At 53.4% G+C, this 16,627-nt stretch overlaps 7 protein-coding genes across 8 annotated transcripts; 3 read left to right on the top strand and 4 right to left on the bottom strand.

Annotated features, from left to right (window-relative positions):
* Positions 1–52: 52 nt before the first annotated feature.
* J3458_021074 (uncharacterized protein) lies at positions 53–4,282 on the top strand (the record flags this gene model as incomplete). 2 transcript variants are annotated; one of them, XM_007815025.2, is made up of 3 exons in its annotated part: positions 53–1,970; positions 2,063–2,913; positions 2,986–4,282. In XM_007815025.2, the coding sequence occupies exons 2-3, from the start codon at positions 2,822–2,824 to the stop codon at positions 4,280–4,282; spliced, it is 1,389 nt and encodes a 462-aa protein (XP_007813216.2). In that variant the 5' UTR covers positions 53–1,970; positions 2,063–2,821. The 2 variants fall into 2 exon arrangements, with proteins under 2 accessions (XP_007813216.2, XP_065972641.1); XM_066122387.1 differs by having other exon boundaries at positions 2,063–4,282.
* Positions 3,762–6,366, bottom strand: J3458_021073 (uncharacterized protein). The gene has a single exon (XM_066122386.1). The coding sequence runs from the start codon at positions 6,120–6,122 to the stop codon at positions 4,731–4,733; it is 1,392 nt and encodes a 463-aa protein (XP_065972640.1). The 5' UTR covers positions 6,123–6,366; the 3' UTR covers positions 3,762–4,730.
* Positions 6,367–7,508: 1,142 nt separating this feature from the next.
* On the bottom strand, positions 7,509–8,930 carry J3458_021072 (uncharacterized protein; the record flags this gene model as incomplete). The annotated part of the gene is made up of 1 exon (XM_007815027.2): positions 7,509–8,930. One exon carries the CDS (start codon positions 8,928–8,930, stop codon positions 7,509–7,511), a length of 1,422 nt encoding a protein of 473 aa, XP_007813218.2.
* A 550-nt stretch (positions 8,931–9,480) lies between these two features.
* On the bottom strand, positions 9,481–10,324 carry PLP2_2 (phosducin; the record flags this gene model as incomplete). The annotated part of the gene is made up of 2 exons (XM_007815028.2): positions 9,481–10,198; positions 10,260–10,324. 2 exons carry the CDS (start codon positions 10,322–10,324, stop codon positions 9,481–9,483), a joined length of 783 nt encoding a protein of 260 aa, XP_007813219.2.
* Positions 10,325–11,037: 713 nt separating this feature from the next.
* Positions 11,038–11,417, top strand: rps27_2 (40S ribosomal protein eS27; the record flags this gene model as incomplete). Its single annotated transcript, XM_007815029.2, has 2 exons — positions 11,038–11,106; positions 11,235–11,417. 2 exons carry the CDS (start codon positions 11,038–11,040, stop codon positions 11,415–11,417), a joined length of 252 nt encoding a protein of 83 aa, XP_007813220.2.
* Positions 11,418–13,302: 1,885 nt separating this feature from the next.
* Positions 13,303–16,560, bottom strand: J3458_021068 (uncharacterized protein). Its single transcript, XM_007815031.2, has 2 exons — positions 16,137–16,560; positions 13,303–16,017 (listed from the first exon to the last, which is right to left on the bottom strand). The coding sequence occupies exons 1-2, from the start codon at positions 16,376–16,378 to the stop codon at positions 14,811–14,813; spliced, it is 1,449 nt and encodes a 482-aa protein (XP_007813222.1). The 5' UTR covers positions 16,379–16,560; the 3' UTR covers positions 13,303–14,810.
* J3458_021069 (uncharacterized protein) lies at positions 13,803–14,543 on the top strand (the record flags this gene model as incomplete). Its single annotated transcript, XM_007815030.2, has 1 exon — positions 13,803–14,543. One exon carries the CDS (start codon positions 13,803–13,805, stop codon positions 14,541–14,543), a length of 741 nt encoding a protein of 246 aa, XP_007813221.2.
* Positions 16,561–16,627: the final 67 nt, after the last annotated feature.

Genomic DNA, 16,627 nt, shown 5'->3' with positions numbered 1-16,627 from the left:
TCAATTTCGGCGGGAGTTGGGTTCCAGCTCACCTCATTCCCCAGACATGAAAAAAAAAATGAATTGACAAAGCCCGAGGCAGCCGCTCACCATCTTCCAAGTCGCAGCATTGGCTTCACCATGCCGGGAGGAGTGTCAAGGTACAGGCAACCGGAAAAAGGTGTCCTGACCATGCTGAGTCGAAGCACGCTGTGTTGCCGGCTAGGTGACGCTGTTGGACCAAGAGAACTTGTCGAAACGGATGTCTAGGAGGAATATTTCATTGATGGATTCCACAAAGGGAGGGCCTGATATGCCTCGTTATTTACACGACTTGGCTATCGTCTTCACTCCTACCAACACCCTACAGGGCGCATGACTACCATGTCAAGACATCGTCAGAGGTATCCTCCCCGAGGCACGCCGTGGAATCTGGCTGCATAAGAAACCGAATTTTATATGAGACCAGGAATATAGCGGCCACGTGGCAAAATCAGTCACGTTAAAAAGCACACCTCTAACAAGGGAGCGGTTTCATTGCACAATTTATCAGAAAAGCTCAGCTAGACCCTTCAGTAAGAGATTCTCTGCTCCTTGGCTCTCATTCGGCACTGGACTTGCTGCGTTTCTGCCGAGATATACCCAAGTTTCCAGACCGTTAGTTGCTGTGACAGGAGAGAGCTTTACCAAGATGCTGCGTTCATCATCATCGGTGCAGTCTCTTCCTTCTCTCGTCCCATTTACAGAAGCAACCTATTCCACGGAAACAATATGAACGAATCATCCCATTTGCCACCCGAGTCTGTTGGGATAAGGGTTCGACTCAGCCTGTGCGAGCCACACGTCGTTCCACCTGGGGGGGGAAAAGCAGGCTCTGTATATCTTTCTCGTGCCGATTACTCGTTCGCCTACACTTCTTCAACTGTTTCATCAATCTAGCCATTTCGTCTACATCAGAACCTGTACCCACAATCGTTGCCCATGGTGTATATGGCGTTTCGTCAAATACCTCCTCGAGACCTCTCCGAGCAACGAGGCATTCCGCTTCCATGGCACAGATCTGACCAGTAATTGAAATCACCTTGAGATTCCATGCCCGTCGACTGATGGGGGAATCCGGCCCCGTCGATAAAACTTGGCTAGCCAAAAGGTCCCGTCAGTGGCAAGCATCTGAAGCTCACCAGAAGTTCTCCGGCCGAAAACGCAAACACAGACATGGTCACACAGCACAGAATTCGTTCCGATGCATTCCATGCTGGACGACATGCAGCTTACCCCGCCTCGGCCGCCAACCATAGCTTTGGAGAATGGTGGTACCGAGTGCCCTTTTTGGCCCTCGTATGAGGAAGCTTGATGCTAAGCTTTTCGTATCGACACCTGGTTCATGCATGCGTACACAACCGCCAAGACGCCTGACTATCTAGTCGTCAAGTTCTGTGTCCGGCTCTGGGCATGTACAACTGATAATACGTTGGGTTGTCTCGTATGATGTGGTAAGCCATTGGCATGGTCCGGGCAAAAGCAGGGTGTCGCACGGGCGACTCATGGTCAAGCATTTACGAGTTGCTTATTCCACCCCAAAGGTTTGGATAATCGGCCTAGACGCCCGGCTTTACCTCTGGGTTATGTGTGGCACTCTACATGTCCGGTACTCTTTTCGGCCCATAAGACAGCAGATGACAACGTGCTTCACATTAATCTTCCCACTTCTTCTTTTGGTTCTGTTTTCTATACATTGCTCCCATCAGGCCCAATCCTCAAGCTATTTTGGAAAACGAGCCTTGAGGTCCAGCAAAGAATTGTATCTTCAATACAGTCGACATAACTTATTTGGCGGAGCGACAAGCATCCAGATAAAACACCAGACTTTGTGCACACGACTGACTACGTCAATGGCACGCTTACAGTTCGGGGCCGCCTTCTGTCTCGCTCTCTGGTGGTCCTCTGGTATACAAGCTACCCAAATCCACAACAATCCAATTGCCTGCGCTGTAAGTCTCCGTCCACCTCAATGTTGTGAACCGGCGTGGGACATGCAGAGCATTTTCTAGTCAAGTTGCTGACCAGACGCCTCTGGGACCAGATCGGCTGCCTCAACGCGTTCAAAGGCGAGTTCACAAGCCAGCACCAGGACCCGTATGTTGGAGCATGTAGGGGTCCCTTCCCAAACGGCATTGCCTGCTGCATCCTCAAGGCATGTCCTGAGGACCAGTGGCAGATGTTTTGCGGCAAGGACAATCATGTTCCGGACAGGCAGTTGTGTCTTGCTTAGTGTTTTGCACACGTGGCAACAACAAACACCTAGATCTTGCTCGGTTAACGGAGGCAACTGAGGGCCCAAAGAATCACAAGAACACTAGATTCTGTTTGAGTTTGAACTGGAGGGTTATAAGTTGCCTACGTTGTGGTTAGTACCTAGTAGTTCAGGGGCGACTCAACAGCAACACGGCCAATGACGTCAAAGAGGTTTAAATGTCAATAGGAGGAATCCTGGATTTTATTTCTACCAAGTACGGAGTAATAAAATTAATTTGCCCGAATATCAATACCGTGTTGCCCTGCCAGAGCATCCGAGACCCGCACAGCAAATCACTGGCTCCGATGGTGCTCGTCCATGACCCACTTTCGCGCAGCTCCCAGGAAATTTGGTCGTGGACTCGTGGCTGGCCTTCAAATTTCCATTTCCATTTCCAACTCCATCCCCATGAGAGCTCGACCTTGACCTTGACCTCCTCTCTCTGCATCCACGCGCATCCGCAGCGACCGCGATTTGTGCGCCCCTCATCAATTCCTCTCCCGTCAGCCATTGGTCTTCGGACTCATCAGACACCAACTCCCAGCCATGGCTCCTCTCATCCTCCATAATGTCCCCGATGAGGAGTGCTACGTCGGCGACGACGGCATTAAGCGGCCCTACGCCATGTACTTCAACCAGTTCGTGCTCGCCATGCTCCGTCATCAAATCCCCATCAAATCCCTCCCTTTTTACTGACTCCATCTCCAAAGGAACGACGCACACACGGGTACCTCCAGATCACGGCGCACCGTCGCAGAAACCGGCTCGTTTGGCAAATCCACCCGACGGTCTCGATCAAGAACTGGCACGCCAGCTCGAAGTCGCGAGAACCCGACCCTCGCTGCCGCGGACAAGCTCTTCGGCGATTGGGTGTCCAACCAAGCGGCCGCTGCTGCGCCATCCAACAACCAGCGCAAGAGCAGCGGTCTGATGCAGGACGATGCTCCTCCCAAGCGCGTCGTCAAGTCGGCTCCAGTCGAGGTCATTCTTCGCGGTTACCGCTCGTCAGTCCAGCAATACGCCGCCATTTCCCACTATGAGGAACTCGCCGGTGCCATCCTCGAAGACTACCCTCGGGACCCTCCCGCTTCGCAAAGGCGATACAAGTCCGAACTGCGCGATCCTGCCTTCACGCGCCGACGAAAGCTCAGCCCCGAAGAACGCGCTCTCGTCAACCGTGCTGATGGCGGCGAACACTGGGTCAAGGTCACATTTGAGAGCGCCGAGGCTGCCAACGAAGCCATCTACGCCAGTCCCCAGCGGATTCTGGGCTACCTCGTCTTTGCCGAGCAGTACAGAGGCATTCCGCCTGCCAAGGATGAGGCGTGCCCGGATATCGACAGCATCATGGACAACGAGTTTGAGCGAGCCCAAAGCATGCCCACCACTATGGACACGCCACGTCGGAAGAGCACCGACAACAACAACAACAACAACAACAACAACAACAACAACAACAACAACAACAACAACAACAACAACAACAACAACAACAACAACAACAACAACAACAACAACAACAACAACAACAACAACAACAACAACAACAACAACAACCTGCCTCGCATGCTGCGCAGCCGACTCATAGACATGTCGCCGTCGGAATCAAAATCGTCCAGCCAAACCCTCGACACGGCTACACTGACGCCATCGCACACGTCCTCGGCCACCCTGCAGGAAGCAACCGGTGCAAACTCAGGTGTAGAACCCATGGAGCTGCAAGAAGACAGCATATTTTGCCGCCGCATCCCCACCGCCCGCCGAGCCCGCCTGCTCCCTGCCGAACAGGCTCTTCTACCGCAGCAATCTGTCATGCAGCGCTTTGTAAATGCCGTCCCATTTATTAAATGGTTTAGCGGCAGCATGATTGGCAACGAGGTCCCTCGAACGGAAACAGGCGAGTTCGACTGGGGACGCGCCAGTCTGTATTGGAAGATTATCTGGTGGCTAGATGCAACATTTGGCCTGTTCAAGGGCGACGTCTACAGCGTTGATAAGGACGACTAGAAGCTTCTTTCTTGTCAGCCGGGACAATAGCTTTGCATCTGGCGGCAATTGCGTTTATGAGTTTTTTTTTTTTTTTTTTAACGAAATGCTATTGGAGTTGGCGGTATGAATTTGCATCTTTGTCGGTGTTGATGGCGCAGGACCAATCATAGGGAGGGGGGCATAAAGTTGCTCAAAATGCTACACCAGCGAAACGTGTATATCTAGAACAAACGAATAAAGCCCACGTTGTAAAAAGCGCCGCGCAACATCAGAGCCACGTATCGTCATGCCGGGGATTTGCGCGCGCAACCGTATTTTCACATGTCAATTACGTCCTTCCAATCAGGCAAACAATGCCGCCATGCAATACTATTATACCGCTCAGTGATAAGCAATGAAGACAATTTGTAGTAGTAGTAGTAGTAGTCGTACAAGCCCGGAAACCCCATAAAAGAAGAAAACCAACTCACGAATCCTCCCACGTGTCCGCGGCAGTCTCGTCTTGGCCGCGATCCCTCTCCCCTCTCAAATCTGAAGTCGACCTCGTCCGCCCCCTGGCCGCCGCCTCCTCATCATCCTCATCATCCTCGCCCTCGTCCCTTTCCTCGTCGGGCGGCCGCCGCTCATGCTCGGCGTCCTTGGGCGCATCCGCAGACGGCTCCCCCATGGCGCCCAGCGACTCAAACGTCACGTCGGCCGGAACCCGCCGTATCGGCTGCGGCGAGAAGGGCCTCGCGCCCCGCGGCTTGTTGAAGTCGGCTGAGAAGACGCTGTCGGCGTCTCCCGCCCCGACGCCGTTCTGCTTCTGCTCCGCCGCCAGCGCCGCGAGGGACTGGTAGCGCTCCGACTCCATGAGCAGGCTGTCCCCCCTCCCGTGCCCCGGGCGCGTCACCTCGGAGGCCGAGTCGGCGAGGATGCTCCTGGGGGGCAGTATGGAGAAGAGCTTGGCGGCGTCTGCGCCGCCCGACGAGGCGGTGGCGTGGCCGCCGGCGTCCTCGGCGGCGAACAGGTCGGTGCCCTTGTCCAGCAGGTCGTCGAGGCCGCCGCCGGTCCAGCCCTTGCGCGCCAGGCTCTCGAAGATGTCGACCTCGGCGCGCACCAGGCTGCAGCTCGCGTCGACGATGCGGGCGCTCGTCTCCTGGCTCTCGCGGAGCAGGGCCCGCGAGTGGTCGGCGTGGAGGGTGGTCAGGCCGTCCAGCTTGCGCGTGAGCTCGACGAGGTGCGCGCGGAAGCGGGCCACGTCGCGGCGGCGCTGCCTGTGCAGCTTCAGGCCCTCCTTTTCCAGGCGCTTGACCTCCCTGCTCTGGGCCTTGATCCTGGCCTGGTACGTCTCCTCCTCGTCGTCGATGACGGTCTGCCACTTGTCGAGGTCGTGGAGGAGGGGCACCTCGAAGGAGCGGTAGACGGTCTCGGACAGGATCTGGTGGTGGTTGGCGATGAGGTGGTGCACGCCCGAGGCCGAGAGGAGCGTGTCGGCGGTGCAGGCGCCCTTTGTGGTGAAGCTGGCCGTCATGCCGGCGCCGGCGGCGTGGTGGCCGATGGGCTCGGCGCGCGATTCCTTCAGGCGGGCGCACGACTCGAGGGCCGAGGCAAAGGACGACGCGGCCGTGGATAGGGTGGCGAGCGCGAGGCGGTACGACTTGGCCGAGGCGACGAGGTCCGAGTAGGCGAGGTGGGAGGATTCGAGGTCCTTCTTGGTGAGGACGGCGTGCGAGGGCCGCGGTGCTGGCGGGAGCGGGAGGTTGAAGCTGGAGAGCGGGTTGGCCGTCGATGCGATGGAGTAGACGGGCGAGCTGGGCACGGGGGGCAGCTGTGAGGGCGTCGGCGAGGGCGGACGCGAGGGGTTGGGAGAGGGCATCGCCGGCTGCGTCGTGTGCCTTGCGGCGTTGCGTTTGGTGATGCAGGTTTCGAATGTTTGGATGCCGCCGATGGTTCAACAAGGCTTCGCACGTGGATGTGGTCGAGGTTGCGGTATCGAGGGCGGGGCGACTGTGGACAACGGCCCCCCCGGCGAGGACATGGGATCGAGGATGAGGGTTCGAGATGAGCAGATCAACTTGACTATAGGTATAGGTTGTCTGAGCCACTGCCAAAGTGCTTGCATGTCACATTCATGTTTTTACAAGTGCCCGCGGCCGCGGCACCTACATATTCCATGCCTTTGGCTGCAGAACAAGACTGCCGCTTCCAACCTCCGCAGACAGCAACTCCGACTCCTCCGGCGAGGCCTCTGCCAACATCTGCTCCTGCTCCACAAGCACCTCCCTCAGGTACTGCAAGCACTCTTCAACCCTCTGCAGGTTCTACCCGCGATTACACAATTGAATCCAAAGCTCGCCATCATAACCGTATTAGCCCCTACCGTGTTATGGTCCGGCTAGAGCGCGACCCAGCCAGTTGTTGATGCGGAACTGGAGCCGTTACGGAGCCGATGCGGAGCCTGTATAGTCAAGTGTCAATTGAGTGAGCTGTAATATGCAGCCTGGCGTGTTCAATGCCTCCACGGTCAAGGGCTCGGGTCACCAGCCGCCCGACACTCACTATGACCTCCTGTTAGCTTTAAGCCTCTCGAAAAAGTTGTAACGGGTAACTTGCTTGCTTTGACCATCGTGAGCGTCTTTACAGCCGGTTGGTCTTGTGTTCAGGTTTCTGTTGAATTTGACTGCTTAAACAATGTTGGTGCGTGAGAGATTATAGTGCTTCAGTGAGCTTTAAAGTGGCAAGGACAAGCGTAGACCTTATGAATATATACATTACTATTAAGTTTATTTTTTTAATACAAACAATGATACAAGCATGATGCAAGCATCGTGCAAGCATTATATCCGGAAACATCAGTATAGCTGTACCAAGCCGGAAAACCGTAAAATACCTCAAAATACACCACATACGCATCGCGATGCATCAGACACGCTAGCAAGACTGGTGATTCATCGCGGCGTTACTATATATTACGCTTAAATGTCAAGTTTTTAAAATTACTGGTATAAATTATATTTTACTCGCACGTAATCAGTGGTCAAGGCTGCTACGAGATGACCTTGGACGGCGTGCCGTGATGAATCAGCAATCTTGTTAGTGTTCAACGTCTTACGACGCGTGTACTTGTAGTGTATTACGTGTCTATGATGGTCTGATGGTTCCCTTAAAAATAAGAAATAAAATTTAAAACTTAATAGTACTGTAGATGCTCGCTCAAAACACAGATCGCTATGCTTCAAAGATTCCTCCAACCACCCTCCCTTCAAGCACCGGGCCCGCACTTCCACGAGCAAGCCCTGTGCAAAAACGGAACCGCCTGCTCGCCCTCCGCCAAACTCAAAGGCCGCTCTGACACGGCGTTGCCGTTGACCTCGCGTGTCCTGATTTCGCGCCACTCTACCCACTCGAGAGACGGCACGATGATCAACTTGCGGCAGTGGGAGCACGCAACGCCACCCATGTCCTTTTGCTTCGTTGCTCTTTCCAGAAGCTCGCGGAGATGGGGCAAGCCCTCGGGGATGAAGTACTGGAGCTCGGACAGCTGCGAGGTGGAATAGCAGCTGCGGAGTGCAATCTCCACCAATGATGGCACACAGCCTGCCTTGATGGATTGACTTTGGCCGGTTGTGTCGGTGTCGAGATGAATTCCAGATGCCACGGCCAGTTTGTTTGATTCCTCGTAAGATGGAATCTTGAATTCCGACAAGACTTGTCCCATTGAGTCGGAAATCTGCAGAGGTGATCGGCCAAGATGCCGTGTTAGCAGGGGCTGCGCCGACTGCTCGGAAGATTCGTCTCCCTCGGCGTGTAACTGCCTCTCGGGTTCAAAGAATGGGTTCGGATGCAGGACCAGATCTCCCAAGTTCTTGCCAAAGAGGTCTAGAAGCTCGGCTGGAAGGGACCGAAGGCGATTCTGGGAAACATTGAGCTGTTTTAGATTCCGCAACTTTGCTATCGCCGGCGGAATCTCAGTCAATTTATTGCCTCGCAAGCTTAGAATCGTGAGGTACTGGAGATCAAACAATGTTCCCGGGATAAGTCGTAGCCGGTTCATGGTCAAGTAAATCTTCAGTTCTGGATCCTTTTGCTCAAACGCAACGTCCTTGGCCACCACGGGAATGCACGAAAAGTTCTCGAGGGGATGAAAAGTCTCCTTGGACATCTCCTCCAATCCCATGGACCAGAGGTCAATAGTTTCATCTCCTTGCTCGAGACAAGACTGAATCTTTTCCCTGGCCAGCAGCTCCGCTTTGGAGACGGCGGGAATCAGCGGCTGTGGTCGCTCAGTTAATTGAGGCAACTTGGATTGCAGAGGCATCTCCAAGACCTCAGAGGCCAAGTCATCCCCCTCAGTGCCATCACTCCCCAGGTAGACACCGCTGTCAAACTGGCGTGCCAGTTTGCGCTTTGGCTTCGGTAGAATCATGTGCTCACTAAAGGTCGAGTCGGACGACGTGGGCTGTTGCTGAAACCACGAGCCTACATATCGCTTCTTCTTCCGGCCTTCCACATAATTGTCTAGGCTAGGATCGTCGTCGCTGGAGAAGACAGCCGGGTCGCTGGAGTTGTAAAGACCGCCCGAGCGTGGGTGGCGGACACGCTTTCGGGAATTGTTGCTAAAGCTTTGAGAGCTCTCATCCCACGAGACTGCCGGAAGGCAGGGGAGAGATGGCTCTTCTGCCATTGATTAGGGGCAGCGCAGTAATTGAGGTAAGAAACACTATTGTCAGACCGACTGGGGAGGAGACAGCTCAATGGAAGAATTCCGACGCCTTTTGATATGGTCTAAACCTCCGATGGCTGGAGACGCGCCAGGAACGCGATGATGAGTAGACTTCGGAGCTCGGCAGTAAATAACCAGGCCTCCAGGGTCCTATATCCACTTTGCCGAAGCCCCCGCCTCTTTGTCTTGAAGTCGCGTGCAGTCCCAAGACAGATGGTAGGCCCATCTAATACACCAGATTACATAAACGTTGACGAACAAATTGCATACATCTGTATGCGGACACCCTACGGTTGATCGGTTTCTTATTGTCTCATCACCCTGCGCCGTACGATACGTTTCGCGCTCTGTCATTTTTATTCACCCCTCCCGACAACGGGCCATGTTGAAGATTTTCAAGTCCGGTTCCAGCCGCCTTTGCCTAGGTGGCTTGAATTTCATCAGAACTCTCTGTGCACGAATATGGTCTCGCATCATAAATAGGATGGTATCTTCTAGCATTCTCCATCTCTTAGTCCCAGTCGTCATCATCATCATCATTATTTCTTGATCGTCCCGCCGTGCCAGTCTTAATGCTCTTGCCGGCAAGCCGTTCTTCCTCTGCATCCTCAGCAGCTTGCCGTCTCTTTATGATGCGCATATCCGACTCGGAAACCGCACCGACTTCCACAAGGATGTTGTCTATATGGCGCATATTCGTTCGGACGCCTCCAAGGGTCACGAGTGTTACAACCTGCTTAACAATGTCCCCGTTGTTGTAGACCAGAATCGTGGGGCAATTTCGATCTGGGTAGTTCTCAATCGCTTGGTTTGCTCTGATTTCGCAAAACTTAATGTCTCCATATTCCTTGGCAGCCTGCCTCCAGAGATCTGATAGGACTCGCGATTCCACATTAGTCCCTGTACCCGACGTCAAATTGACGAATACAGGCCCATTCTGGGATGCCTCTGTAACTTCGCGCTGGTAATCTGGCTTCGATATTGGATATACGCTGCCGTGGATAGACTTCTTTTGCAGGTTGTTGAGCTCCGCCATTCGTTTTTGGCGATATTGGTCCAGAAATTCATCGTCTTCGAAATCCTCCAGCTCGTCCAGCTCGTCGAGATCTTTACCCTCAAGCCGATTCTCATGTGCCAGCCTTCTCCCTTCGAGAATAGCTTCCTCGATCATGGGAGTAGGACTCGGTGGCTTTTCGGGAATGACTCTATGTTTTCGCAGGATGTCGTTCCTAGATGTTGTCAGAGCTCTGCTATGAAGGCCATTACCACCGCGGGGTACTGAGTAATCACCACTCTGTGTCTGCGTTGGGATCGTCAATAGGAACAGCGATCCGTTGATCACCAGGAGCCGCCATTATGTTGCTGAGCCGCGGAGTTCGAGAACCAGGTAAAACATCCAATGGTCCTTTACCATGATATTAGTAGCAGAAGAGACGATAACGCCTCGAGGCTCTTTTTGCGACAGCCTGGTGTAGAATGACGACGAGCTTTCTGGAAACAGCAAGACGACGGGCTGTCCCACAGCTCTCAGCCAGTAATGGCATAAGTTGTATAAAGGAACTCTCCAGGTTGCATAAAATCCCAGGTTCTGTGGGTCCTTTGTTGTAATTTTACGATGTGCCCAGCTTGCTCCAATCAGAGCACCTAAAATTTTCATCACGTGGTGCTGGGCCAGGAAACCCTATTACACTAATCCGTTTGGGAGCAATTTCTGAGCTAGTGGCAAACGAGATTCTCCTCCTCAAGTCCACCGAACTTTTCCTCGCTTAACACCTCTCACGCATCTTGCGAGCCTCAAATCTGCCGCCAGATTTCGTCAAGTATTCCGAACCTCGCAAGACCTCGACGGCAAATCTCTTTCGAGTCAATCAGTCAAGATGGTGAGCGACGAATTTTTCCCCTACGATACCAGGAGTCGATGAGAATAGACCTCGAAAAGGGAGGCGAAAAACACGGTTGATGGACAAATCCTCATCACCGCCAGGGGGAAATGCTGTCGGCGGATGTCCAGGACTTGGTGCAGCACAGATGAAATTTGATGGCAAGCAAGTTAGGCTAACGGGAATTGATGCAGGTTCTCGCTGTTGATCTTCTGAACCCTTCGCCGGCCGCCGAGGCCAAGAAGCACAAGCTCAAGGTACGATGACAACCAAAAAAAAAAAATATGATATCAAACAACCACCCCAATTCCCAACATGACGACGCCATACACAATCACCAGCTACGATCGTTGATTCTAACAAGTTTTTTTTTTTTTCCTTTCAGACCCTGGTCCCAGCTCCCCGCTCCTTCTTCATGGACGTCAAGTGCCCCGGTTGCTTCACCATCACGACCGTCTTCTCACACGCCCAGACTGTCGTCATCTGCCAGGGATGCACCACCGTTCTGTGCCAGCCTACTGGTGGCAAGGCCAGATTAACTGAGGGTTGCTCTTTCCGAAGAAAGTAAACTGCTCGCTGGCGGTTTTCTTTCCTTGGGTACTCATGACTCTTACGGTTCATCCATGGTGATCACATCTCCGGATCTGCAAAATAAAAGCAAACCAATTCTCGACAAATGGGTGCATAGACGAAAATGTTCTCTCTCACCTTTGCGAACAAAATAATCAACAACTCTCTTTTCTTTGCAGATAGAAGATGGAAGCCACCCACGAACAGGGGCGTTTGGGGTCTCCGGATATCTTGCATGGCATGTCATTCATCACGTTTTTTTCCGTTACGCGCGCCTTGTACCAAAGAGTCGTCTTTGAACCAGGAATCAAAAAGCACTGCATTGGGGGTGGATAGCTGGAGAAGGGCTTTCCACTAGTGTCTAGGGTGGTCTGGATGGCCAACTGGATATGAGGACGTGGAACCGCTGGTTTGAGGATCGCTTCATACCCGAGTGCTCTGGATAGTGGAGGTTAGGCACTGTGCTTGCGAAAATTCAAATGGTTTCCACGAATTCTTCCCATGTTGTGATAGATGTGAATGTGTGCGTAGACAGAAGAATTCCGAGTCTCGTGACTGGTGACATGAGTCACACCGAACACTCATCACCATCCCATGGATGGTTATCCCATGTGAAAGCCCAGCGGAACAGGCCTTGAAATTGGCCGTGATCTTGGACATGGGCGCCGTTGGCATATTGAAGCGACTATCGGCCTTGATAAAGCTTGAGCCGGGCAATTTACTTGCCTTGGGGGACTCTAGCCCTGACAACATGAGGGATGTATGAGCATCTCGGGAGAAATTCCAGATATGCTACCTGTCAGTATCAGGCCGTTCCCGTTTCACGCCATGTGGCAACCTTGTTTAGCTAGACTCTCTCGCTCGCCGTCGGGGTGGTCGTGTGCCTTGTCGCGTGCCTTGTCGGTCGAGGAAACAGGCGGACAGCCCAAGAAAGCGTAGTCGCCTTGTGTTTGGCGCTTTTGTCTCCAAATTATGGCACATGTTCAACACATGTGCTGTAAATGTTGGTTCCTCACGGAGTTCATTAGTTTCACTGTTTTAACACTGGCAGTAACATCCATTGAAGTTTTTTTGACTTCTTTTGTCACGCATGTTCTGTTGAGCATCACGTAGCTACACCTACCCGGCATCGAATCTGGGCTTGCTAACCAGATATGCTCAGGCAAAACATGCTTCGGGCCTTTCTGCCTTCATGGTACTCCGTACCTCCTGTGTTGTTTGATGTATGTGGAGCTCACCGTGTTGGGAGGCAATCACCCCAGGGAAATAATTATAGATGGAATAGGCATAGGTTCATAGGGCCGAAGCTCTGGGTCTGATTGTGTCTGGCATATTTTGTCCCGGAAGTGTTGGTCTGTGGTGTGCTTCATAGCTGTTGCTGTTGCCGGAGGATTGTATCATGCCGCGTGTGTTTTGTCGGCCGGTACTCCGTGGATGTGGGTTATGTCAGGGGAGAAGGCAGAGTCAGCTCATTGAGACGCGCATCAAACGACACCAAACCATTAAGCCTGCAATGTTCTACAGAAGAGGTCCATGCGAAAAAAATATTACAAGCAGCGTATGCCACCCGGGCCAAAATTTCTTCAATCTACTCCGTACGGAAGATAGCCTTGCTATGGCTACCCTGAACATGATAAATGCGCCAATTGAGTTCGACCAATCCCGTCACATCATTTCCCCCGCACGAAGCCAACTGGGTTGAGAGAGCTTAATTTACACGAAATGGTCGCGACTGCCACGCGCTGCACTCTCCACTTCCGCTCGGACCAACAGGGGCGGTTTCAAGGGCATTTTTTCCTGCAGTGGGCGGCAGGTACTTGGCTATCGCGTTTCATACTATAACGTCATACAGTATGTTAGTATGTACTTCTCGGTGGGTAAATCAGGTCGTCTGTCACAGACTGAACATAGCAATGAGACCAACCTCCTGCACTCACATTGCCATCTTCAACACCAACCTCTTCAGCAATTGGCCTTTGTCAATCGCCCACAGCTCGCTTAGTCCGATCCCTCCCCTGTCTTCTTTGTTACGCGAACTGCAAGTCATTGACAAAACTCTCCACTCTACCGCGCTTTATTCCCTTTTGTCCATTAATAAAAACCCCCCTGTTATTCATTCTACTTTGCTGTGGACCAGGCAACAAACCGCTTTGGCATCTTCACTGAAACACACTGCCGAAACAAACAGCAATAGAAGGCATTTCAATCCCACAAGGGGGAACCGTTAAAAACCACATCCGCCATCCGGAGTCAGATCCCATCATCTGTTGCAAAACTCGTAACTGGCCCGTGTCGCAAAAAGTTCCTTTGCTCGCCACCTCGTCCTCCGTATAAAGACTCTCATTTCGCTAAACGGCCCCCCCCTCCGACCTATCCCATCACCATGTCGACTCCACGAATCAAGCGGCAATTCGCAGGCTCTTCGGCAGACGCTTCGCAGCGCCAAATCACATCCTTCTTCGCAAGCAGGGCGCCCGGCGACGCAGCCGACGAACCACAGCCGCAACACCCCCGCCAGCCTCTGCTCCAAAGCAGCGTCCAGGCCAACCTGCTCAGCGTGGGCATGCGAGTGCGCAAATCCGTCCCAGAGGGGTACAAGACCAGCGGCACGAGCGCATTCAAGCTGTGGACGGACAACACCGTCCCAGCGGCGGCCTCCCGTACCGCGACGCAAACCACGCTGCGGGCCGCGTCCAGAGAACTCCTCCCCTTCTGCGGCATCAACAAGGTCGGCGGCCTCGATTCGCAGCCCGCGTTCGCCAGTGACGACGAGGACGACTCTGTGCCCGGGCCGGACGACGTGCCGGAGCTGACCATGTCGCAAGAGAGCGTGGACAGCAACGCCTCCGAACTGTCGCGGAAGCGATGCCACAGCGACGACGAGCGGGCAGATTGCCCAACCCTGTTGGCGCTGCCGTCCAAGGGGTGGGACGACCAAGTCAGCCCGCGGAGCTTTGCTCCGTCTCAGTGGGGGAACATGAGGGTCATGGCCGTCCCGAGGACTCGTGTGAAGAAGCGCTCGTCATTCAAGGACGTCGATCAGGAGAATGCAGCGGTGGACGGGGACTTTGGGGAGGCTGATTTTCTCGTTTTTGGTGGCACACGCGACATGGATCTGTCTTGAACAGTCAAAGAGTTGAATGATTTTTTTTGTTTCCTTTCCCTGTCACGAGCATAATTACCCCGTTGTATTGTATCTAGTAGGAGGCAGCTGCGGCTTTGGATTCAAGTATAGGAGTTTAGGGCGCATGGAACGGGACGGCAGAAAATGCCCACTTGGGCCATAATGAATTGTCATGTATTTTACATTACACGTCTCGACTATGGAGACATTGAGCTACCACGGGTGGCTGAAAGCATAACTAGGCATAGAAAACCCCGACACATCAAGCTACATACCTACAAATGGCTCCCGAAACTCCAGCAAATCTCGCTGGCCGTAGAATTCTCCCGCAACAGTCAATATCATGTTCAGCGTCGCGCGCATGTTCATGCGTAGTCGCAGCGTAGCGTTGTCTTCCTGGGTATCGAGTTCCTGCTCCGCATCCGACGCATCCAGGCGCGCTAGCAACTCTCGTTTGGCAGCTTCGAGACTTTCATCGACGGCGCCGCCTTGGTCGCTGTCCGAGTCCGAGTCCAAGTCCATGGCTACGTCCCCGGTCTCAGACTCCTGGATCTCGCCCTCTTCGTCCTCGTCTCTGTTGCCTGTCGCACTGCCTTCCAGAGTTGAGTTTACCCCTGGATCCCCTTTATCTGCCTCGTCTCCGGCAACACTTTCCTGGTTCAAGTCTTCCGCGGGGCCATCATTCTCACCCGGGCTATCTGTGCTCTCTACATCGTCGGCATCAGTTCCCACCACATCCTCATCGCTGCTACTCGCATCAACGCCCTCGTTCACGCCTAGCTCTCCGTCTGCGAGCTCATCCCGCAGTGCTGCCATCTCGGCCAAACTCCTGCTGAGGAGGACTGCGCGCCTACCGAGGTCCCGCACCCAGCCTATCTCGGTGTGGTTGAGTTCCCCTCGATCTGGTAGTCGTGCAAGCAACCCCCAGAGCCACTGGCTCGTTCGTTCGGACAGAGTGTGGCCCCTCCGTAAGAATGTGCCACCTATAAGTACGCGTAGGATGCGGATTACGGTTTCTTTCGACATGAGTGCTAGCTGCAGCGGGTGGGGGTCAGTGTTGCGCATGATATTTGCCCATGTTTTGTTGGTGGTGGAATCGCGGCCAAATGGTGCGGCGTACGTTTCTTGTGTCGAGGATAGTCTCTTGGCGGCGTCCGGGGGTGGAGTTGAGTGTAACATCTGGCGAAGATGATTATATCGGGCCACTACTGAGGAGAAGTATGCTTCGTGAAGCTCTCTTTCATCATTGCGATAGCCATGGACCGCTTGGCCCGTTTGCTCGTCTTCGTCATCCTCTGGCATCGCAATGTATGCTCCGTCGTCGTAGTATCCTCTGGGATCATCGCCTGCCCCAGTATTATAGATGTTTCGATCGACCTGGCCTTCATCGTCTTGTTGTAGCTCGGGTGGGAACTGAGGCCCGATTTGAACTTTTGGCGCGACGAGCAAATGCGGAATATCATACGCCTCTTTTCTGTAATACTCACCGTATCAGCATCATCTAAACGATGAGAATACAAAAAAGATATATTCAGCAAACACACGTTTCCGATAGACAAGCATAGGATTATGTAGGGCCGTTTATGAGCATACCTGACAGATAAGAGATAGGCCATGGCGTCAGAGTCGTCCTCAAAGTCCGACTCCTCGCCGTAGGGGATGGTTGTCGCATCTTCTAGACTTGAAAAAACGTATTTTTGCCCCCATGTTGGATCTATGGACGAGTTTTGGTGTTGGTGTCGGGGCATGGCGCCGGTTTGTTTCTTTGTCCGTTTGGGGTCCGGTTCTGAGATTTCGCCTTCGTCGACATCCGACAGCTCGCGTTTAGAGGACATGCTGCCGCGGGGCAATGCAGCGCCCTTTGATATTGGGGCTATGACGGTGAAATGGTTATTGACTGCATGGAAGAAAGTATGCAAGGAAGAGATGGTGGCGGGGTTGTGTTGGCGCAAAGGTCGGCGGACTCGAGGTCGAATGTCGGTCGTGAATAAATGTCGAGTTGAAGCTATCAAATCTGTGGTCCCCAATGTCAATTGATGCAGGTCCCCTGGACGTTGGACCTGTGCACCGACCGGCTGCCTGGG

This window comes from Metarhizium acridum (genome assembly GCF_019434415.1).
Source record: "Metarhizium acridum strain ARSEF 324 chromosome Unknown scaffold_577, whole genome shotgun sequence".
Classification (NCBI taxonomy): Eukaryota; Fungi; Ascomycota; class Sordariomycetes; order Hypocreales; family Clavicipitaceae; genus Metarhizium; species Metarhizium acridum.
This window is presented reverse-complemented; position numbering and strand designations above follow the sequence as displayed.